This window comes from Panthera tigris, chromosome A1, assembly GCF_018350195.1.
Source record: "Panthera tigris isolate Pti1 chromosome A1, P.tigris_Pti1_mat1.1, whole genome shotgun sequence".
In the NCBI taxonomy this organism is placed as follows: Eukaryota; Metazoa; Chordata; class Mammalia; order Carnivora; family Felidae; genus Panthera; species Panthera tigris.
The window spans coordinates 179,327,217-179,349,924 of NC_056660.1; the positions used below are offsets into that span (position 1 = coordinate 179,327,217).

At 48.5% G+C, this 22,708-nt stretch overlaps 1 protein-coding gene across 2 annotated transcripts in view; it reads left to right on the forward strand.

The window, feature by feature from the left end:
- SLIT3 (slit guidance ligand 3) overlaps positions 1 to 22,708 on the forward strand; it is a 595,815-nt gene that overhangs the window by 530,014 nt on the left and 43,093 nt on the right. For both annotated transcript variants that reach the window (XM_042992684.1, XM_042992687.1), the window contains exons 21-24: positions 11,311 to 11,379; positions 13,348 to 13,419; positions 14,042 to 14,113; positions 22,149 to 22,220. In XM_042992684.1, coding sequence (XP_042848618.1) covers positions 11,311 to 11,379; positions 13,348 to 13,419; positions 14,042 to 14,113; positions 22,149 to 22,220 — 285 coding nt within the window. The remainder of the gene's footprint in view (positions 1 to 11,310; positions 11,380 to 13,347; positions 13,420 to 14,041; positions 14,114 to 22,148; positions 22,221 to 22,708) is intronic.

The window sequence follows — 22,708 nt, forward strand, 5'->3', positions numbered from 1 at the left end:
CCTCGGCCAAGGGTGGATCGGGCAGCAGCGTGGACTTGGGAACAGGAGTAACTCCTCCCCAGTGCCTCTGCCTGGCAGGTGACCAGAACCTAGCCCTCCAGAATGCAAGCGGGAGGGTTCCTGTCTTGTCTTCTAGATCACCCCAGGCCCCCTGCTCTGACTCCACCTTCTAGATTCCCCAGCAGTCTCTCAGTCTGACACCAGAAATGGCACAGGATCATCGTAAAAACACTGCCCAGCTGGCACTATGGCTTACTGAGCTCTTCCACCAATATGATCCTTTTCCACCTTAAAGCTACTCATGTTGCAGACGTCATCTTAGTTCTGTATCCTGTTCATGCTCCAGCCAGGAGCCATCTGACTCCAGAGCCCAAGCTCCTGACACTAATTCCTCAGGGTTGTTCCTGCCCCAGAAGCTCCCACTTAAATAAAAAAGACAGATCATTCCCTTCCTGAAGGGCTCTTCCTATGGTGCAGAAAACTGCATTTCTGCCCCCCGGAAAGCTCAGCCAGTCCCTGGGCAGGGAGGCCTCTCTCGAGCGTGCAGAAGCAGCCCGGCCACAGCAGGTGAGCACAGCCAGCACAAGCCACACTCACTGTTGCATGCGTTCATTCATTCACTCAGCATGTGTTTATTGAGTGCCTGGTGTGTCAGGTGCTCTGCTCACACCGGGGAGCCACTGGTGAGCAAAACAGGTGTGACCCCCACCCATGTGGGGCCCATGGTTCACTGGGGAAGGTGGACATTTGTTCCATCATCTCAGCAGCACATGTGAGATGACAACCTTGAAAAGTGCTCCAAGAGAGGAACAAGGTAGTGACGCCCGAAACTAGAGAGGCGTCACTTGGGTGTGGAGATCAGAGAAAGCTTCTCTGGGAGATTAAGCCGGAGCTGAAACCTACAGCGTGAGGAGAAGGTAATGAGCAGGGGAGGGGGTGCCCCACACGCCCCACGGCAGTTGCTGCAGGTTGGGGCAAGCAGAGCTGGGTGACATGTGACGGGACCCAGGCTGCCTGAGTGAGAAGACACACTCACACGCCATCACCCACTCACATCTCAGGCTCGTACTCTCTCCCTGGATCCCAGACACCAGCAGGGAGTGTGTGTCTGGCACTGCCCGAGCTTGCTGGGGAGGAAGCTGAGAAGGGCGCCGTCTGTGAAGAGCGGGTCGGTTCCTGGGTGTGAGTTGTGGCTCCCCCATCTCCTGACACCCAGGGAGGTTGCAACCAGGCCTGCTGATCCCAGGGAAGGAAGGAAGTCTTGGCAGTCACTAAGAAGTCCACAACAGCCCCACGTTTGGGCCCTGGCCGTGCTGCTGGAGGTCTGCATGAGCAACGCCACTCAGTGCAGTGAGCTCCGAGCCCTTTCCTCAGCCAGCAGTGCCGATGGGTGGGGGCTGCCGAAAATGACCCAGGTCCTCGCCTCCTTCTTGGGTCAGTTGAATGCCAAGTGACACGTGCTAAAGAGAAGGAAATGCCATGAAAACAGGCCCACAGAGGCTTTTCCCCAGAGTTCATGACACAGAGATTGAAATAACAAAGATAATTGGCTGTAATTATAAGTAAACTTCAGAGCTTGGGGAAACCTGATTTCCTGCTTTGGAAATGATGGTGCTTCCCTTGGCCACACTGGTTTCCAAAGCGCACCAAGGACGGCAGCCCTCACCTCTGAGCCCAGACGGCCTCCCAGAGGGAGGGGAGGGGAGGGAGGGGAGGAGGAGTGTCCAGGGAGGGGAAGGCAGGAAAATTGATGCCAGAGAAAGTGAAAGCTGCCAGGCCCAGAAAACAGTGGCTTGGAGGCCTCTGCTTTCAAGGACTAGATGCAGTGTTTGGATCCAGTGCTGGCTTTCCAGCTCCCTCAGGCATCATCCGTGGTCTCAGGCAGAGCTGCCAACTTACAAAACAAAATTAAGGTTAATTCATTGAGAAGAAAAAAACAAAAACAAAAAAAGCTTCGTAGCATTTCTCCAAAGGGCAGGGTGTGGGAGTTCAGTGTAGGCACTAGTGAGCAAGGCAATGAGAACCAGAGGGAAGTCAGTTCTCCTGCCAGCCGTCTGCAACCCCCTGGCCCTTCTCTCTCCTTGGGAGGAGGGCCGCCCGAGACCTGTAGCTCTCCCCTTTGCTCATTCAAGCTGTCACCGAGCTAGGCCCTCACTCAGTACCCCTGACTCACCTCACTGGTGAGAACTAAGTCACCCCCCAAGCCTCACCCCTGGTAAGCAGCCGAGTCACGATCAGAAGGCACTTTGGTCTGACCCCAACCCCCTTCTCTAGCCCCCTACCCCAGAAGCTCTTCATCTTTGGGGTCTCAGGACCCCTTTATGTTTTTCAAAAGCAGTGAGGACTCTCATTGAACCTTTGTTCACGTGCTTAAATCTGTTGATAGCACATTGGAAACTACTACTGAGGAATATTTTTAAACATGTGTTTATTAATCCATTTAGAAATAAAAATTTACACATTATATGTTTGTATTAAAAAAAAAAAAGCATACTTCTATGAAAACCAAACCAAAAGACATTTAAATGAGAAGAGTGACATTTTTAGAAATGTAGTTGAAGGCAACTGGATGTTCATTTCCTACTTCAGCACTCACTCTGTTGTGACAGGGTTTTGGGTCAAGTACGAGAAGAAAATCCAGCTTCACATAGACACATAGTTGAAAAAGGGAGAATTTTAATATCCATTCCAAATAATTGTGGAGATTCTTCTTTGATAATATGCCAAAACTGCATGGTGTTACAGGCTAGTTGCTGTGTGGAACCTAAAAGTTTATCAATGAACTTTTTATACTCTGTTACAACCCATGGGTCTGTCTTGTGCTTTGAATGGAGCTTTCCCTGCCCCCGTGCATGATCTTGTAACACTGTGCCCTGGTCCTTTAGTAAATACTGGTTCACAGAGTTACACAGATCTTCGGATGCTGACACATTGCATTATACCGTATCAAAAATGTCGGATCCAAAATGTCATAGCCATTAACATGCATCACCAGAAATCTCAGCAGAAAAGTCTTTCAGTAAAGGGATGCTGCTCAATGTAGCCGTTATGGGTTTTCTAAAATTTTAATTTTCACTTGGAAGCAAGCTTGAATTTTTATCATTGCCAGTAAGTACTAGTTCGTTGTTTTCCTTGAAGTGACAGATTCACTCTGTTCACTTTTGAGAAATTACTTACTAAATACCTATCCCTGAAAAACCTGTTTGCTAGTCATTCTTTTAAGTAACAATGGTGTTTTATGGGGGGAAAAAAAGGCTAATTCAGCTTGTAAGTCAGTGACACCAGACCTTTTTCTTAAGACAACCAAAGCAGAAAAGCTTTGTGCATGCCTCCCATTTTGCCACACAGAATATTAAAAAAAAGATGTATGCTCAAGCGTTGATATTTAATGCAATTAATAGTTTTTTTACTGCTTCATGGAGGGCATTCTTCAGTGAAACTGGCTTTTTTTTCCCCTTACCGTCATGTGCTTGAGGGGGAAGAACATAATGACCACTGATATCATATGGTGCCATGGCCTTGATTCCTACTGAGGTGCCAGCAATTTTACTCACACAGTGAAAATGGAAAAAAATGTTTTAATCTTATCACAAAAGTAGTTCCAGCCTCAGAGAGCCCTGAAAAAGTCTAAAGGACCCCCAGTGGCCAGTAGACAACACTTTAAGAACCACTCGGGTAATTCACACACTAGCAGGCAAACAATACAGAGACATCTGCTAAGTTCCTGATTCAAAACCAAGCCTATAAGGGCACCTGGGTGGCTTAGTCGGTTGAGCATCCAACTCTTGATTTCAACTCAGGTCATGATCCCAGGGTCCTGGGATCGAGCCCCATGTCAGGCTCCATTTTGAGAATGGAGGAAATTTTGAAACTGATTTTGGTCTCAGGGCCGTGAGCATGGATTTGTTGTCCCACCACTGATATCCCAAGGACAGGAGAGGGAAGGATGACATGTGTCCCCCAGGCACCGCTGTTGGAAGAAGGGATTTCTGCTGGGATGCAGAGTCTGAGGACATCAGGCTGGCAGTGTGTGCATGCACATGCACACACACACACACACACACACACACACACACACACACAGCACTGATAGGAGACTTGGAAGGGTTTGGGGCTTGACCAGCAGAGCGCAGGCTGAGACACAGCTCTGTGAGATTGAGTGTGGCAGGAGGTGATGATAAGAATGCATTGCTTGATGGAGACGGTGGGACCTGGCCCTGCACTGGTTAGTTCCAGACCATCAGGATGGGGCTTTGGGGTACAGCAGGCAGCTCAGATGAAGCTTTCTCCTCATCTCAAGTCTAGGGCAATGGAGGTGCATGCCAGAGAAGGGGCAGAGCAATGCAGGAGGTGACAAGCACAAAGGAGTGGCATGGAGAGTATGTGCTCTGGGATAGGGAAGAATCTAGGAAGTTCTGCCCACGCTGGCCTTTAGGAAAGCAAGGGAAGGTGTCCTGTGTGAGTGCAGTCCACCACAGCCAGCACTCCCAGAGCATTTACTGGGTGCCAGGTGCTATGCTAGATTTTTCTCCTATGTGATCTCATTTAGTCCTCCCAGCAATCCTGTAAAGTAGGCATTGATAATCCCATTTTGCACATGAAGTAACCGAGGCTTGGGAAGGTTGAATGATTTCTTAAGATCACACTGCCAAGGAGCAGCAGAGCATTAGGCTCGAGCCCAGGGCTGTCTGACCCCAAGGCCCATCCTTCAGCAACTCAACTACTTTCTTCCTTTGGCAGAGGCCTGGGTCCCTGTGTGCTCTGGCCGGTGGCCTGGCTCGTCAGTGATTTGCAGTAGACAGTCATGGTCTCTTTGGAACCTGCCATCTGCCCATAAGCGGGGAGAAGGCAAAAACGGCACCCCTGCCATGATGCCGTAGGTACCTGTCAATGGTTCTGGCTAGGTGGGTCCTGACAGCTGGATCTTCTCTAGCAATGCCAGCTGCTGCTTTCTTTGCACACTTGCCACCCCCCACCCCCACTCACCAGGCAGGCTCCCAAGAGCACTTTCTAGAGAAACTGCCCGGCACTGACTGTATTCTTGCCTTTCTTTGGCCTGGGGAGAGGGACAGAAATTGCCTGCAGCCAGCTGGAGGGCAGCTGGCTCTGGGCACATCAGCACTTAGGAGTCCTGGCACAAGCCTTGGCCCAGAGAAGACCTCAGCAGATGGCTTCAGTAGAGGACACTTCTAGGCTATCAGGCAGTCATGGCCATCTGTGGGAGGGATGAGGGGAGGCTGGAGCACAGACCACAAGCTGCGGGAGCCCTCTTCATTCAGTCAGGTGTTCGCTGAGTTTATTGTGCCAGATAATGTCATAGGAGCTGGGAGCAGAGCAGCTAATGTGACAGATAAGCCCCCCTGATGTCAGAAACTTACAATGGGGGAGAAAGACAATAAGAAAGCTAATCAGTAAATTAGGCATTTCAGATAGAATAGTGTTTCCCAGGGAAAGCGGGTGGGGGTGGGACATGGAAAACAGTAAAAAGAAAGAAAATGTTCTGTGAAGACCCGAAGGTGGAAAGATCCTAAAGTCGGGAAACCACGCAGACTGTGAGATGGAGCAAACAGAATGGAAAAGAGACTGGTGTTCACTGAAAAGTCAAGGAGGGATGTGCAGTTTTTGTCGGGCCGTGGTGAGGGCTGACTCCTCATCCCCAGAGAAATAGAGACGCCGAGGAAGAATTGTAAGCAGGAAAGTGATGTGGTCCAATTCGCATTTTAGAAATATTACTCTGGGAGAATAGAGAATAGACAGCAAGGGAATCATCTGTTTTCTAATATTCATATGTATTATTGGATGGAGGGGTGTGTGTGCGTATGTGTGTGTGTGCATGCGTGTATTCAAAGCACGTTAAACACTACTGGGCCAAGCAGTGCTTCAAGGGCTTTCCACTGAGACTCATTGAATCCTCAAAATCACTTCAAGATGGTGATGATGATGAGCCTCCTTTTGCAGGTGAAATGCAAGCTCAGAGAGGTTAAGTGACTTGCCCAAGGTCACACAGCTGTTAGTGGAGCTAGGATACAAGCCTGGGCGGCTGCCTGACTCCAGAGCTACAACCATCATCCCAGGCCCCTGGTGGAAACCCTGGCCATGGTGGGGGCTCCTGGAAGGTGGCTGCCAGTCTCCTTCACCATTCAGCAGGTTTGAAAGTCCCTGGGGCACTTAACAGCACCACAAAGCTGCTAACAGAGATGGGGAGCTCTGTGTGGATTTTCGTGTGAGGCAGACACTTCCTCATGTGCTCATGCTGGGGCTGAAACAGAGCATTTAAATGCAGATCAACGCAAAGGTTGACCTGCTAGAGATGCTCTGATAGTTCTGAGGCTGGAGGGCAAGAGTGCAGTTTTCTGAAAGGATCCCTCTGGGGCCTGGGCTGCAGGCTACAGGCAGCTTTGGAGTTCAGAGTCTTCATGAAGGGCTTTGCACAAAGAGAGTTTTCCCACACAGCCACATCTGTATTTGTGAAGTGAAGCCTTTTCATTCCACGTCTTCTGGGCTGCAACACCAGGTTGCCAGGGACATTGTGCACTTAAAGCGGCTGCCACACGGGTCCCATTCAGCCCTGCAGTGGCACACACAGCTCCACCTGGGGACTTCTGGGGTTTGCAGCATACAGATGGTGTTTCCTGAATATCTACTGCTATCAGCCTGTGCACTGGGCTGCTGTAGTGAGCAAAGCAGACACAGTCCTGTCCCACTAATCACAGAACCACACTTGGGTGTCACATGGGGGTGGAATGCTGTGAAGAAAACACGCTGAAAGCTTGGATTGAGCAGCCTGTCACGTCCCCAGGGGGTGTGGGAGATGGTGTCGGAGGCGGTGCTCGAGCTGAGTTCTGAGCCACCGTAGGAGTGAACTAGGCAAGGAGGAAGGGGAGGGACATATGTGTGCTGAGACCGGCTGCCCAAAAGGAGCATGAGGCATTCAGGGAGGGCTGAGGCCAAGCAAGAGAGAGTTTGCTGTGGGGGTGAACAGGAGAGGGAGGCAGGGACGGGGATGGTTAATTTCATGGGTCAACCCACCTGGGCTGTGGTCCCAGGTTTTTGGGCAAACACTACCTACATGTTGCCCTGAAGGAATTTTATAGATGCAGTTAAGTAAAGGAGATTACCCAGGATAATGTGGAGGTAGGCCTCATATAATCAATCGAAGGCCTTAAGAACGAAAAACTGGAGTTTTCTGTAGAAGGGGGAATTCTGCCTCAAGACTGTAACGCAGAAATCCTACTTGAGTTTCCAGCCTGCTGGCTCTTCCTTAAAATAAATTCTCTCTCCCTCTGTATATATATTTATATGTGGGTCGTGTGTGTGTGTGTGTGTGTGTGTGTGTGTGTGTCCAATTGGTCTGTTTCTCTAGAGAACACTGACTGATCCAGGGCAGACCACAGACAGCTTGGCAGGATTTGGGCAGGATTTGGGTAGTCCTTCGCTGGCAAGCAGTAGAAGCCAGGAACGATTTTAAGCAGGGAGCAAGGTTGATCCAGTCAGCATTTGCAGAACATCAGTCAAGCCAGGTTGGAATCTGGGGAACTGGCACAGCAGTTCCAGAGGCTCCAGAAGCATCTGTGACATACCGCTCATCCTCCAAGGCCCCCTGAACCTCCCCATCTCAGATGAGGACACTGTTCGAATCCCTGAATTCCAGTGGTCTTTCTATGCCTTCATTCAATTGTTGAGCAAATACACGCATCTATAGAGCATGGCCTGCCTTACGGGTGGACGTGGGCCAGACCCAGGGCATTCTTTGAAACCACTGCAGGTTTTTATTTAATCCAGGGTCCTATGAACAGCCCTTCTCTGCATTCATTCATTAATTCATTCATTCAAATATTTGAGGTCCTGGGGCACCTGGGTGACTCAGTTAAGCACCAGACTTTGGCTCAGGTCATGATCTCACAGTTTGTGGTTTGAGCCCCGTGTCGGGTTGTGTGCTGACAACTCACAGCCTAGAGGCTGCCTCCATTTCTGTGTCTCCCTGTCTCTGCCCCTCCTCCACTTGCGCACACGCTCTCTCTCTCTCAAAAATAAAACATTAAAAAAAATTTTTAATGTCTGAGGTCCTACTATTCACTAAGCTCTACAGTATGGTCTGGTGATGCAACAGGAAACAAACCTAGCCCAAATCCCTGCTCATCACGTGGTAGAACATATCCTGTCAGGACAGAGATGGCCAAACGTCAAAATAAAGAGCTCCAGGTGGAGAGAGGAAATAGCATGTGTTTGACTTCTTGGGCTGCTCAGCCCTGCCTCCTGGACTCACTACTCCCCTCTCTGAGCCTCAGTGTTCTTGTCGACAAAAATCACAAAACACCCAGCAAAATATGGCCCCCTGTTTAGAGAATTAGATGAGGTAACAGACCAGAGTCTGTCTTATCGCACTGAAGTATGCACCTGTTGTTTCTGTTTCATTATTTTCCTTGTCACCATGTTGTCTGTGAGGTTAGGTAACATGCTTCAGATATGCTTGTCACAGGACCTTCTGTAAATATCCCAGCAGGGAGACTTGGGGTTTTGGTGTCTTATTCTGGGTTTCATCTTAGATGCCTCAAGTTTGCTAAGTAGTCGTAGCAAACAAACAAGAATGAAAGAATAAGCAGCATGGGAGAGGGTGAGCCATCACTGCCAGCCTGAGGTCAAACCCCTTCAAGTGGCTCCCTCGTGGTTAATTAGCCTCCCTCCAGCAGAGATGCTCCCTGGACCAGTGCCTCCCCACTGGGCCTGTTCACTCATCCAGCTCCTGCCTCCCTCCCTCCCTCCCTCCCTCCCTCCCTCCCTCCCTCCCTCCATGCCACACTATCCACAAAACACTTCCTGCAGGCAGTGGCCCAGCATGGCTTGCCCCTCCCCCCGCCCCACTCCATCAGCCTGCACACATGCCAGAATCCTGCCATCTCCACAGAACCTCGCTGCCCAGCAGAGAAAGCTGGAAGGTCTCCTTCACAGGCCTGCCCCTGGCCACCACTGTTGAGGCACAGGGCCAGTGTCCAAACGGAATGTGAATGTCCTACATCCTGTCCCTCAGGGCACAGCAGAAGGGTGAGTGCAGGGTAAGCTCTCTGCAATACCAGCACCCTGCACCTGTCTGAAGTCACTCGTTGCACTTGGAATGAGCCCACCTCCAAGGCTTCAGTGTGATCCACCCATCTCCCTTTGCCCCCCAGACTGACCTCCCTGGCCTTCTTTCCCTGCCTCAACAGCCCCAGAGCTCAGGGCCCTCCACAGGCCTCACTCTTGCCAGACGGCACCCCCCTTCCCCTGCTCCTGTCATCCTGAACATCCCCCTCAGCTACATCTTTCTGCACTAAGTCCCTGGGCATTCCGTATCCTAGCACCTTGCTCCTTTCCTTCAAAGTGCACATCACAGTTCGTCATTTATGTGGCTTTCTGTGTGTGTCCTCTCCTTCTGACCCCCCGCCTCTTCCCCTCTCCCTCCCCCTCCACATTAGATTTTTAAATGCCCGAAAGTAGGCATCACTCCTGTCTTCTTCACCAGTATATACACTACCTGGCACACTGCAGTTGCCCAATAAATATTTCTGCCTGAATAACTGAATGCATCAGTGAATACGTTTCAGCTCCTCTGCCCGAGGGCATGATCTAAGTGTATGTGGCTGAATTTTAGGCCAGATGATCAAACTCCCCGAAGGCAAAAATGCGGTCTGGTTCATCTTTGTATCTACCCTCCGCCCTCCCCACCCCCCCAATCTAGCATAGTTCTTGGCACATAATGAGTATACAGCAAGGGATTAAGGACCAAAAGGACATTAATCCAACATGCCACGGCAACCTAAGACCATATGCAGGCCTGCCCGGTATTCAGAGCCCTGAGGATTCCCAGGGACCAGCCCTGGAAATAAAGTTGCTTGGCCTTAATTTACAGTAATAACCATTCCAACTTACCCTCAAAGCTAAGCCTGGTTTGGTCATTGACAAACTGACTCATATCCTGTTTTAACCCATTTCATCCCATTCAGTCATTTGGCGGTGGGTCTACTGGATGCCAGGCAATGTGCTAGCACCTCATTATTCAAAATGCAGCCTGCAGACTGGCAGTTCCCACCATCACCCAGGAGCCTGTTAGAAATACAGACTCTCCGAACTGACACAGACCTACCAGATTAGGATCTGCTTTTTAGCCAGATCCCAGGTGATGTGTACATATGTTAACGTTTAAGAAGCACTGGGCTAGAGATAGAGACTGAGAGTCTGCTGTCTTGGAGTTTAAGGCAAACCCTGCACCGGTGGACATCACCGCTGGGTGTTGACCACTCCAAGAGGAAGCTATGGGAGGCTTATGTCAAGAAAGTTTCACCCAGGAGACCAGAGGCAGTGTTGTAAGCCATTTTAAAGGTTTTGTAATGTTGACCCAAAAGCAATAAGAAGCCCAGGTGAAGGGGTTTCCAGCAAGGATGGGAATAAATAAATTGGCCCATGTCACCCCCTAAAAGTAGTGATAACTTTTGTAATTCATGATTAAAACGAGACTTCCTTCTCTTGTTCTCAAGCTCACTCAAGTGTCCAAAGAGGTGGCCTCTTCCTAGGTGAGCAGGTCAGTGCAGGACCCTGAAGTACAGACAGGTCTAGGTTCAGCCTTTGCCTGTCCAGGAGGAGTCTCCATCTGTTGGTACGTCCCCAGTCTGAACCCCTGTACCCTCTCACAGGCAGTCATCCCACTGGGAACCTTAGCACAGTGCTCCAGGAACATACCCCCTTTCCTCAGCTTTCAGAGGCACACTAGAGAACAAAACAACGAATTAGAGTTCTTAGCATGAATCATGGCTCAGGAATCCCATGCCCTCCAGTAGCTAAGTAGAGGCCATATGGAACTGTGGTAAGATTATAGTCAGAGGGACCTGGGTTTGAGTCCTAGCTCAGCCACTCACTCACTGTGTGACCTTGGGCAAGTGTTTTAACATCTCTGAAATTCTGTTTCCTCAATTGTGAATCCAAGAGAATTGTGAGGGCTGGGTACAGAGTGAGTGCTTTATTTATTTAACAAATATTTATTTGACATCTACTGTGTGCCAGCTCTGTACGTACTCTTGGGGGATCCAGCACTGGGCAATTTTAGACAACAGCCCTGCCATCAATGGAGTTTAGCAGTCCAGTGGGAGAAAATGTCATTAGTTGAATAATCACGCATATAAATATAAATGACAAATGTAGTATGTGTTTTGATGTAGGGGAGAAAAGAAGCTGAGAGAGTAAAACAGAGGCCCAACCTAGCCCGGGGGAGGTGACTCTGAGAAATGACAAATTGTGCAGTGTCTCTTGGCCAAGCGTCACTCTGCCCCTCTCTTTCAGGTACCTGGAAGGAAACCACTTAACAGCCGTGCCCAGGGAGCTGTCCGCCCTCCCACACCTGACACTTATGTAAGGAGCCCGGCATCGGGTGGGACAAGTAATTTTCTTGCCTGGGGGAGCTCAGGAAACTGACATGGAGGGTCAGGGAGGATGATCTGCAGGCTTCACCACATTCCTGCACTTTCTCCCCGGGTGGAGCAGAGAGAGGCAGCTGGGAGGAGTGAGCCGGCCTGATGGGCCAGGTCTTACCAGTGAGAGCTACACAAAGAAATACCCAGAGCCTCGGGCGCCTGGGTGGCGCAGTCGGTTAAGTGTCCGACTTCAGCCAGGTCACGATCTCGCGGTCTGTGAGTTCGAGCCCCGAGTCAGGCTCTGGGCTGATGGCTCGGAGCCTGGAGCCTGTTTCCGATTCTGTGTCTCCCTCTCTCTCTGCCCCTCCCCCGTTCATGCTCTGTCTCTCTCTGTCCCAAAAATAAATAAAAAACGTTGAAAAAAAAAATTAAAAAAAAAAAAGAAATACCCAGAGCCTGGCATCACTGACTGTCCATCCACATCAACTTCCTCCTTGGCATAGAGAGAGGTGGGACAGCCTCTGACTTTCTGGTGCCCCAGTTAAATCCCAAGCCTCCTCAGTCTCCAATTTCTTGCAAGCTGTGGCTGCACTGAGGTTTGCCAAAAGCTTAAAGGGGCGTTTTTTTCTTCCTCCTCTAGTTGCCCAGAAAATGTTCCAGGTAGATGGTTGAAATTGAGGTTCCTTTGGGTGGTTACTGCCACTGGCTGCAAGTCTGCCAAGATCCAGGAAAACTCCCGAATGAGGAAATGTGGGGCATGGATGAGGCCCAGGAAACCGGGTGGTCTGTAAGCTTTGTCCCTTGACCGCCTCGCTGCCTTGCCAAAGTGGGACCCGTGAGAGTACAAAGTAATTCCTTGGGCGAGTGGCCATTGGAAGATCACCCTGGCTGATTAGGGGGTGGGGAGCTGGTCCACAGGGGGGAATTGAGAGTTCTTTCACAACGAAACACTGTTTCCCTTGGAAAAATGGGGCTGCTGAAGAAAGGTGGAAGAAAGCCACCTGTCACCTCGTTCAGCCTCGCTTCCTAAATATCCCCCAAACCAGCCTCTGGATGAGATCTCTCAGCTTCAGCCCTGTGGGCATTTAGAGCCAGATCATTCTTGGTTGTGGGGCTGTGGTGGGCATTGTGGGATATTTTGCAGCAACCTGGGGCCCCTACCCACTAGACACCAGCAGCACCCCTCTGCCAGTAGGAACAACCAAAAATGTCTCCAGACATTGCCACATGTCACTGGGGAAGCAAAAGTGCCCCGAGCTGGGAACCCCTTCTCTAGAGCAATGGCTCTGAACCTCAGCTGATTAGTCTGTTTTTTTTTTGTTTGTTTGTTTTTTGTTTTTTGTTTTTTTTTTTTAATACTGATGCTCAAAACCACCCTCAAGCAATTAAATCAGAATACCTGATTTACAAGCCAGAATATCTGGGCATGGAACCCAGGCCTCAGAGGCTGTAAACATTCTGCAGGTGATTCTGATGTGCAGCTACTATTGGAAACCACTGCTTAGGATATTTATCCCTGAAGAGAAGCTGGAGGTTGTAATTGGCAGAAGACTATACCCCTACCAATCTCATTCCCCCTAAGAGAGAATCTGATAAGATGGAATGAATGAATGCCAGAAGAGAGGGAGGAACAGTGAAAGGAAGGATTGACCTGGGAGGAAATGGCACTGGCATAAGGAGAGATCTTATGTGTTATGTTTTGCTGGAAGAAGGAAATGGACAGATAAACTTGTGATTGAATGGTTGAATAGGTGGATGGATGGATGGATGGATGGATGGATGACCAACAAATGCTTGAATGAGCGATTGAAGAAATCTTGAATGAAAAAATGAACATTTGGATGAATGGGTGGGTAGGTGAGTAGATTGGTGAGTGGATGGATGGGTAGATAGATAGATAGATAGCATGCACAAATGTGTGAAAGTTGCCACTAACAGTAAAGTATTACTCTTCTATTTGTCCTAGTGACCTGAGCAACAACAGCATTGGTGTGCTGACCAATTACACCTTCAGTAACATGTCTCACCTGTCAACCCTGTGAGTACAATGGGGCACTGTGTTCAATATGGGCCTGGCAGTCAGTGGCCTGGGGCCATCCTTTCTCCCTGTCCCCTCAGGTGTACGTTCTCTGCTCTAGTGATCCTCTGGGCTATGGCTGCCCCCATGTAGAGCAGACCTTAACCAGCAGAAGGAAAGTAAAGTAGGTCAGAACTCTACTGTCTGGGCAGTTAGAGAGGAACTAACACCTAATTACTTCTGAAGAAGGCCCTCTTTAGCTTACCTTCTGTGATTTGTGAATTTTCTTTCCCAGTGGAGGGTTTCCCTACACAATTATATTTTGCTCAGATCCATTTATTTCCTATTAGCTCTGCACATTGTGAGCACTGACCATTTGACAACAGAGGGAGGTGATGGCAAAGCTGGTTAGGAAGCCAGCCTGCTGTGGAAGATGAGAGGAAGCTGGGAAAACGAAGCCAGAAGCCAGTGAATGTCCTAGAGTGGGGGAGGGTGTCCCCCTTCCCTTTATTGTTGGGAGGCTTTTTGTCAAAATATTAAAATTGGGAAGATAAAGAAATCATTTGCTTTGAGCGGTCCACAGTGTGGACCGTACGCCCATATGTATGTGAGGATAGGAATGGCCGTGTGTCTTTGTCCACAGGATCCTGAGCTACAACCGGCTGCGGTGCATCCCCATCCATGCCTTCAACGGGCTGCGGTCTCTCCGAGTGCTGTGAGTACCCAGAGCCCTGAGTTCGGCTTCTGCTTCACCATGTAATAGCAGGCGATACTCAGCACAGTTCCCACACACACTTCCCCAACCCGGCACTCCTACTGGCTCAGTGGGGTGGGGCGGAGGGGGGAGGGCAGAGAGCCAGCTGCTACCACTTGTGGACCTGGATCAAATCACAAACCACTCTGAGTTTCTACTTCTTTCTGTGTCCAGTGAGATCACTAGCACCTCCCTAGTGAGGATTAGCATATGCAACTGTATTCTGCACCCTAGTAGAGCACAGTGTGTGGCTTATGGCCACTATCTTGATGATCATTCCACTGTTGGTCCCTCTGACTTTAGAGCGGCAGGGTAAACACTGTGAAACTCTGCAAGGAAACCAAATGCATCTATCAGAGGTCACAAACTAGAAGCCCAAAGACCTGGCTCAGCTCACAGACAGCTATTACTTAGCAATTGTAGAGTTAGTTGGCTCATAGAGTATCTTTTCAAACAAGCAGTTTGGGGGCACCTGGTGGCTCTGTGAGTTGAGCATCCGTCTCTTGATTTCAGGTCAGGTTGTGATCCCGGGGTTGTGGATCAAGCCCTGCATAGAGCCCTGCACTGGGTTCTGTGCTAAGCTTGAGGCCTGCTTGAGATTCTCTCTCTCTATCCCTGTGCCTCTCTCTGCCACTCCTGCTGTCTCTCTAAAATTAAAAAAAAAAAAAGTTTTAATAAGTTGCCAACAGTTAAATATCAGGAGGCTTCTCATACAAAATCCTAATTTCTATTCTCTCTTAGAAAATGGAGAGACCTGGTCATTCCAGGGCTCCCATCTACATTCTTGCATGGCTGAGCAGCCCTGCCCCTTTAGACCAGACTATGTAGTCTGCAGCCTCCACAACTGCCTCCCCATCACCTTATGACACCTGCCTCACCCTGTCCTACACAAGGTAGAGGACAGCCCACTGAGGCAGATGAGCCCCAGCAAAGGCACGATGACCATGAAGTCTACCTGCTTTTCAATCATGGCTCTGCCCCTCCCTAGCTGTGTGTCTTCAATAAAATCCAGATGGTAATTACCTCACAAGGTCTTATAATGATTAAATGAGATGCTGTATATAAAGCATTTAGTGTAGCTCTGGCCCACAGTAAGCACTTTATAAATATTTGTTTGTTATTACTGTTATTTGTTATTACCTTGCAAGAGCAGGAATGGCACCTCACTGCCACCCCCAACCCTTGGTCCTGTTGTTGCCTGATTTTTGTGCCTTCTCATCTTGAACATTTTGTCGGGAAAGGAGGATTCTCTGGATGATATTCCCATGAGAACAGAAATGCCACTTTCTGTGGCCGTTGCCTCATATAACCCTTTGCAACAGTGCTGTAAGACTGAGGGGATTAGGCCCATTTTAAAGATGGGAAAACTGAGGTCCAGGTTGTAACTGGCCCAAAATCCAGCAGTCAGGAGCTTGCAGAATCCAGCCTCCTAACTCAGAGCCCTGGACCCTTCTCAGGACCCAGTAGCAACCAGCAAACAGCACCCAATGAGCCTGTCCATTTCAGAGCCTCCAGGCTGGTGTGATTTATCGAAGCCCACAAAACACTGGTGTCAGCGACAACTCCCGCCACATGTCATCTGCGCTGTTATTAAAAATCAATTCTCTGGAGGCAAAGAAGTGCCCGCGCTGACAGTGTGCAATCTGTTATTGTCACTTATTTATTATCCACCTTCTCTGGGGAGTTTGAGAATGGAAACATCAGCAGAACCATTTCCCTGTTTCCAGTTGAACACAACGGGAGATGGGCTTGTCTCATTGGCCAGGGCTGAGGCTGGACCTGCTCCCCCCTCCCACTTCCCACCAACCTCCCTTAGTCCCACCTTGTCTCCCATCCTGGTCTTTTGGTTCTGTGCATGGGTTTGCTCCCAGGGGCTGGGCCTGGGACCCGTGTGTATATGTTTGTGGTTAGAGAGGATCTGGCGGGGCAGCTCAGCACGGAAAAGGGAGGACGGTGGAGAATGCTCGCCTGTCCATTTGTCTGGTCTCCCATGGTGTTGGCATGAACACCACCAGGTTTTCTGCTTCCTAGGCACCTTGTCCGCCGTGTTCCAGATCGCTGTCATTAGTCCACCAGGAGCACACCTCAACATACCATGTGCTTGTGCTTGCTTCTTGAATTAAGAATTAGTAGGCTTTTAGCATCATCATTTTAGAATCATGGGCTCTTAGAGATAAAAAGGGGTCTTAGAGGCCCTCATTCCACCCACCTACTTCAGTGGGGAGCAACTATTTTCTGCATAAAGGCCAATTCAGGAAAAATAAAAATGTTTATGGAGTACGTTTCTTTTATGATATTTGTATCCTTTCTCCCAGTAATTGCACATCTAGGAATTTATGCCTAAGAATAATCCGATATGAGGGAAAGATTCTCTGTGCTAAAATATTGGTTGCTCTGTTATTTTTAACCTCCATTTTAAATATTACCTACAAGTGCCACAGTGGGGAAATGCTTAAGGAAAGCATAATGCAGCCAGTCAGTAAAAGGCAATTATTAAAAGAGGTAAAGACGAAAACTAGATAGCAGTGTGGGGAAGTGTTGACCACATGGCCTTATGTGGAAAAGTAAACCTAATTTTTTACGTTATAATTATAACTTGCATACATTTATAATTATGAAGTTCTAAAGGAACATAGGAAACTTTTAAAAAAATCATTGATAGCTAACTGCTAATGTGAAGTTATTTATGTAATAAAAGAAGGCAAAGTTAAAGATGACTGAATATAGTAGGATAGTCACAATTTAGAGGGTTAAGGGGGAAAGGTAGGTTTTTTTGAATCAGTATCTACAACTGCGTTTGAGCATTTGTGTATTCTTTTCTCAATTCTAAAGGGTTTCATTATTTTAGTGAAAATTTCAGAAATGACCAGAGGTCAGGGATGCAGGCAGTTTGGGATGGGGGAAGAGAATGAGTATCAGGTTTAGCCATAGACAAAGGCCAAAAAGTATTCTAGAAAGACCTGACATTTAATAGTGAGTGAGTGAGTGAGTGTGTGTGTTGGTGAGTAGATATGTATGAATACATTTCTGAGACAGGAGGATTATCAGGGACCCCTGAGTACAAAACATTGGGTGAAAGTATGTGAGATTTCCCAGTTTGCTCTTAATCTAAAAAGAGCTAGAAGGGAACATTCTCAGGGACATTCTAGTTCTTCTTTTCAGGGATCTGTGTGTTCCCTGATCGTTGCCCCACACCGAGCCACATGCCTTGTGCGTGTGTGGTCCCAATTGTCACTCCCCAGCCCCAGCCACAGGAGGGCCACCTGGAATCAGTTAGCTGTGGGAGGGCTATTTCAGTGTGTGCTCAAGAGATGTGGGGTGGGATTATCATTCATCATCCTCAGTATTTTTAGCCCCTCATCCCTGAAGTAAGATTGTGCTTACTATTTATGTATATGGGGCTGTTCATCTCTCCCTGCTCTACCGATCGCATGGATCCTCCTTACAGCATCCCTACAAAGGGCTCCATTGCCCTTTGCTTGATTATGTTTAGATACCATGAGCTTGCTCCCTTCCCAGATAATCCCACTCCATTTTTGACCAGCTGTTGAACATTAGACAATTCTGGTGAGCTAAAAGGTGATTCCTTAGGGACTTAAACCCTGGTCCCGGTTTGGCCCTTTGGTGCTACCAAAAAATAGAATTAATTGTGAATTTTAGAAATGGGAAGTGAGTGTTAGAAATTATCCTATCCAACCTTACATTTATAAGGTAAGGAGACATACTCAAAAAGGTTTAGTGACTTGCCCACAATCATTCACTTATTTTCTAAATGCCATTTGTGGGTTCAATGCTAAACACTAGACAGGAAAATAATGAAACAAGTTCTTGTCCTCAGAGAGCTCACAGTCTAGAAGAGGAAACAGACAAGTATATAAGCTACTGCCACATATGGCCATACCTGTGGGAGAGCCATGGGACCCAGTGTGGGCCCTCAAAAAGGCTTTCTGAGACAAAGATGGTAATCACCACTGACATATATTAAACCTTGACCATGTACTACATACTGGGCTACATACTTTAGTTACATTATCATATCATATCCACTTTTCATATCAACCCTATGAAGAATGTACCACTATTAGCCCTATTCCCCAGACGTGGAAACAGAGGCTCAGCAAGGTTGAGTCACTTTGCCAAAGGGATGTAACCACTACAGAGTAAAGTTGGGATTTGAGCCCAAGACTGTTGGCTCTTAGAATCACTGCCCTGAGCTTGTACTCCCAAGGCTGAGTCTGCGCAGCCAGGGAGAGTTACCTGTGTGATGGGAGTGGAGAATATTCTAGGCAGGGAGAATATAAATTCCCTAGACAGAGTCCCTGAAGTCAGGAAGGGCATGTGCACAGGGACCACAAGGAGCTACAGGTGTGGCTGGATGTGGCTTCTGGGAATGGGAGCAGGAAGCTGTGCTGCAGACATGCCACAAGGTGGGAGCAGACGCAGGGCTGGACCCTGGTTTCCAGCTCCTAGCCCAGTGCTCTTTCCACCACATTCCATCCTTCCCACCAGAGATTATCTCTTTTCGTTGCCACCCATTTCAGACTTTTCTTGAGGATTAGAAGGATGTGGCCCAGAGACGCCTCTGATGAGAATTAAGGAATGTGGTGGAAAGACACCTGAACAGGAAAGGTGACAGGCACGGGGTCACTCTGCCGAAACCCAGTGTTCCTCTTCTCCAGTCCTGGAGTCTGTCACAGGACATACACGCTGCATAGCTTCAGGCTTCCCCTCTGTGTGTGGGGAAGGCTTTGAGAGGACTAGTCCCAGAACACATCCCAGAACCTAGAGGGAGGAGTCATGGTGACCTTAGCCATGGCCGCAGCTCACGTGAAGGAGTCTGCATCAAGTACAGGCCCTGCATGTAGCCCTGCGCCATCTGAACCACTTGCATTGTGTCTTTTAAGCTTCACAACTAGCTTATGAAGCGGTACGTTAGATCCCTTCCTGGCTGAAGGATAGGAAAATCAGCTCAAACCACATTAGGCATGAAGAGAATTTATCAAAGCATATTACTGAAAACTTCAGTAGTAGATATTACGTTCTAGGGCTGGGTGCAGGGACTTCCAGTGGTATCAGAAATGTGCCTCTTTCTGCCTTTCAAAACTGCCTCTGTCCTAATAGTTCCAGAGAAAGTCCCAGAAATATCTCACTGGCCCACTTAGGTCACCTGCTCAGCCTCAAACCAATCTCAGTGACTGATTGGGCTGACCTGGGCAATGATTCTGCCCCTGAGACCAAACCAGTTGGACTGAGGGGAGGGAGGGGTGAGTCCCCCTTGGAAAAGGGAGGAACTGTTACAGAAGACAGATTGGTGCCAATTAATCCACATTCCTAAAAAGATATCTACTGCAAGTGGATCCTGAGAACTCCCATTTTAGAGATGAGAAAACTAAGGTACAGAAAGATTGAGTCTGTTGAATCAGATAATCACACAGCCGGCAATGACTCACACCCAGGAGGTCTCATCCAGGGTCATTTAACCCTTAGGAGTGACCTAGCCCGCTGAAAAGAGACTTCACCCACCCCAGCCCACATCTGGGATGAGGATCTTCCCTGCCATCTATCATACACACTGGAACGCCTGTGCAATATGCACATTCTGTGAGCACCTGGGGATTCAGAGACCCAAGGTTCAGGCAACCCAGAATTAACATGAGATGGTTCTGCCTTCATGTTGCTCTAAATGATGCCCTCATCCACATCCCAACATTCCCAAGTTTGCTTTAACACCTATTAAGAGTCAGCAGGGAAAAGGAGTCCCAGGCGCTTGAAGATGGGTCATTCTGAGTTGGAAATTGCTTGCCATCACCAGCCCCATGAGGTGTAAGGGGAAAGGGGAGGAAAAGCAGCGGTGGGGGAGGGAGGAGGGAGTGCTTCCTGGGAGGGAACCTTTGTCCCACTTCCCTGGCATCCTTTAGGATGGTGGTTGGACACGCAAGAGTCTTTCTTTGGGGGCAAACCAGGAGAGAGAACCTGCAGTGTAGGCAGATTTCTTTTCGCGTTGTCCCAGTAAATTACAGCTCCAGTTACTCTGCAGTTTATGGAGATCTCAGCGGCTCAGCTCGTAATAAATGGGAGCGTGACTTACAGGAGTCACAGCGCCAAAGCTGCCTTTGGGTCATTTGGTGTTTTTAAATTAGGGCTTCGTGCCTCTCCAGGGGCCCAGGCCTCATTCAGAAATGATTAACAACAGGGCCGGGTGCATTTGCCAAACAGCAAGCAGCCATGAAGTCATCCAAGCTAATAGCAGGCAGGAGCCGGTGTGATTCATAAATAACCACATGCATTCGAGACTAAATGATACTGATAAGTGTTAGGAAGTACTTCTAGCTCCTTCTTACGCAGGCCGGTGAGAAGCTACCTCCAACACTCTCTAGAGGACTGGTTACCTTCTTCCTGCTGTCCTGGGGAGCGAGAAGGGCAAGGAGCTTAAGGTGATGAGGATGACAGCCTGGGACAGCTAAATGTGGTCCGGAGGACCAAGAGCATCAGCATCACCTGGGAGCTGGTCAGAAATGCAGCGTCTCAGGCCCCACCCCAGACCCACTGAACCAGGGCCCCTGAGAATGGGTGTCAGGAATCCACCCATGTGTTGGCTCCAGCACTCAGTCTGTGTTACATGTAATTAAGCTCCTGTCTGTATTTCAGCTCAAAACCCAGGGCAGGCTAACATCAGCCAAAAGGAAAACAAAAGGACACATTCATTAGTTATTATCCTGTTTACACTTCCCCGGTCAACTCTAATCACCCCTTTGTTTTACTAGGGTTCCTTCACAGCACAGGGGACAGTGAGCAGTAGTCACTAAAGAAGCCTTTGAGTGTCTATGAATTTCACCTACCTTGCATTTCACAGCTCAGACCCAAAGTGAGTCATCGGTGTGGGGATATTTTTGTATGCAGTTGAGGCTTAATCCTTCAAAGGAGGGTATAATCCATGAATTGTGGATTTACTAGCATTGTTACTTGAGCACCAGAGCAGTGTTCATTTGGTATTTTTCTTGTGGACATATTCTCCAGGCATTTATTGGAAGGGCAGTATATGCCACCACTTTGCAAGTGAGAATAGCTTCCGGCCCCTATACCACAGGGTGGAGAGAGGTATAATTAATACCAAGTAGGTTGCCTGGCCCCTTGGACACGCAGTCAGAAAATGCCCTCAGATGCACACAGTGCCAGATACATACGTGTGTGGCCCAAACCCTTCGCCATAAAGATGAGGGTCCAGCCCCAGGCAGTCTTCCCAGGACCTGAGTGCTCTCCCCATCTATCACCTAAGCTGGGATTGATAACATTTCTCAATCTTCCCAGAATCTCTCTAGGTGAATATGAAGGGAACTAATTTATTGATCTGGCTGGGCCAGACATTCTTTGAGACCCTTTCACAAATATTGATAATGGTTGGTCACTCAGCGCGTAGAAAATGCCAGACTTTATATGGATTAATGCACCCACAACCACCTTCCATGACAAATCTTTTTACTTTTATTCCCGTTTTACAATAGGAAACTGAGGCACAGACAGGTAAATAACTTTGGCCACAGTCACACAGCTTGTAAGTGGCAGAGTCAGGATTTGAACGCAAGCAGCCTGGTTCTAAAACATACAGTCTCAGCCAGTTCTTCACATTCTCTCTCAGATGCCTCCGTTGGGTATCTCTCTCCATGCTTCAGGTGCAAAAACGGAGGCTCGGAAGAGTAAAGTTAACTTACCTAATGTTCCACAGTTAACAGGGGCTGGTTTCTGATTCCATCCCAGGCCTGTCAGATTCAAAAACCCATCCTCTTCTTTCCCACACCCTCTACCCCCAACATCCCACTGCTGAGCTGGGCATGGAAACATTCACACACCTGCCGAGAAGGAGGACACACCCCCCACTGTGAGCTTTGGGGCTCTGAGCACAGCTGAAAGGCATCTGGGCCAGCCTGGGACCCCAAGAATGTACTGAATTCAGAACTGTTACTGGGGGGTTAACCTATGACCTGTGTTTCTGCTTCAGAACCCTCCATGGCAACGACATTTCCAGCGTTCCCGAAGGCTCCTTCAGTGACCTGACATCTCTTTCCCATCTGTAAGTAGCCATATTTCTGCCTGGTGTGGATCCATTCAAAATGCAGTATCATTAGAGTGCCAGAGATGATGCTGTGACTGCTAACATTTCAGTATTCATTCTTTCCGTATGCATAGGGTATGTTCCATGAAAATGTGCCCACGTTGTGCACGTTGTGTGTTCTCTACTTCAGATGCCTTCAAAGGCATCATCAATTATGTAAACAATGTAAATGTTTAATAAGAAGAACTAACATAAAACTCTTACTGTGTGATAAACACTTTAGATGAATTATCTCATTTACTTCTTATAGCAATAAAGCATTTTTATCCCCTTCTTACACAGTGAAGCTTAAATGGAGAAGAACCAAAGAATTGGTCCAAGGGTCACACAGCTAGTAAGCAGCAGAGCCCTGGTTCCAACCCAGGTCTGCCTTGGCTCCAAAGCACATATTCTCTGCCACTCTGCATCAGGGATTCTGTCCCCATTGCACACAGGGGAAACCGAGG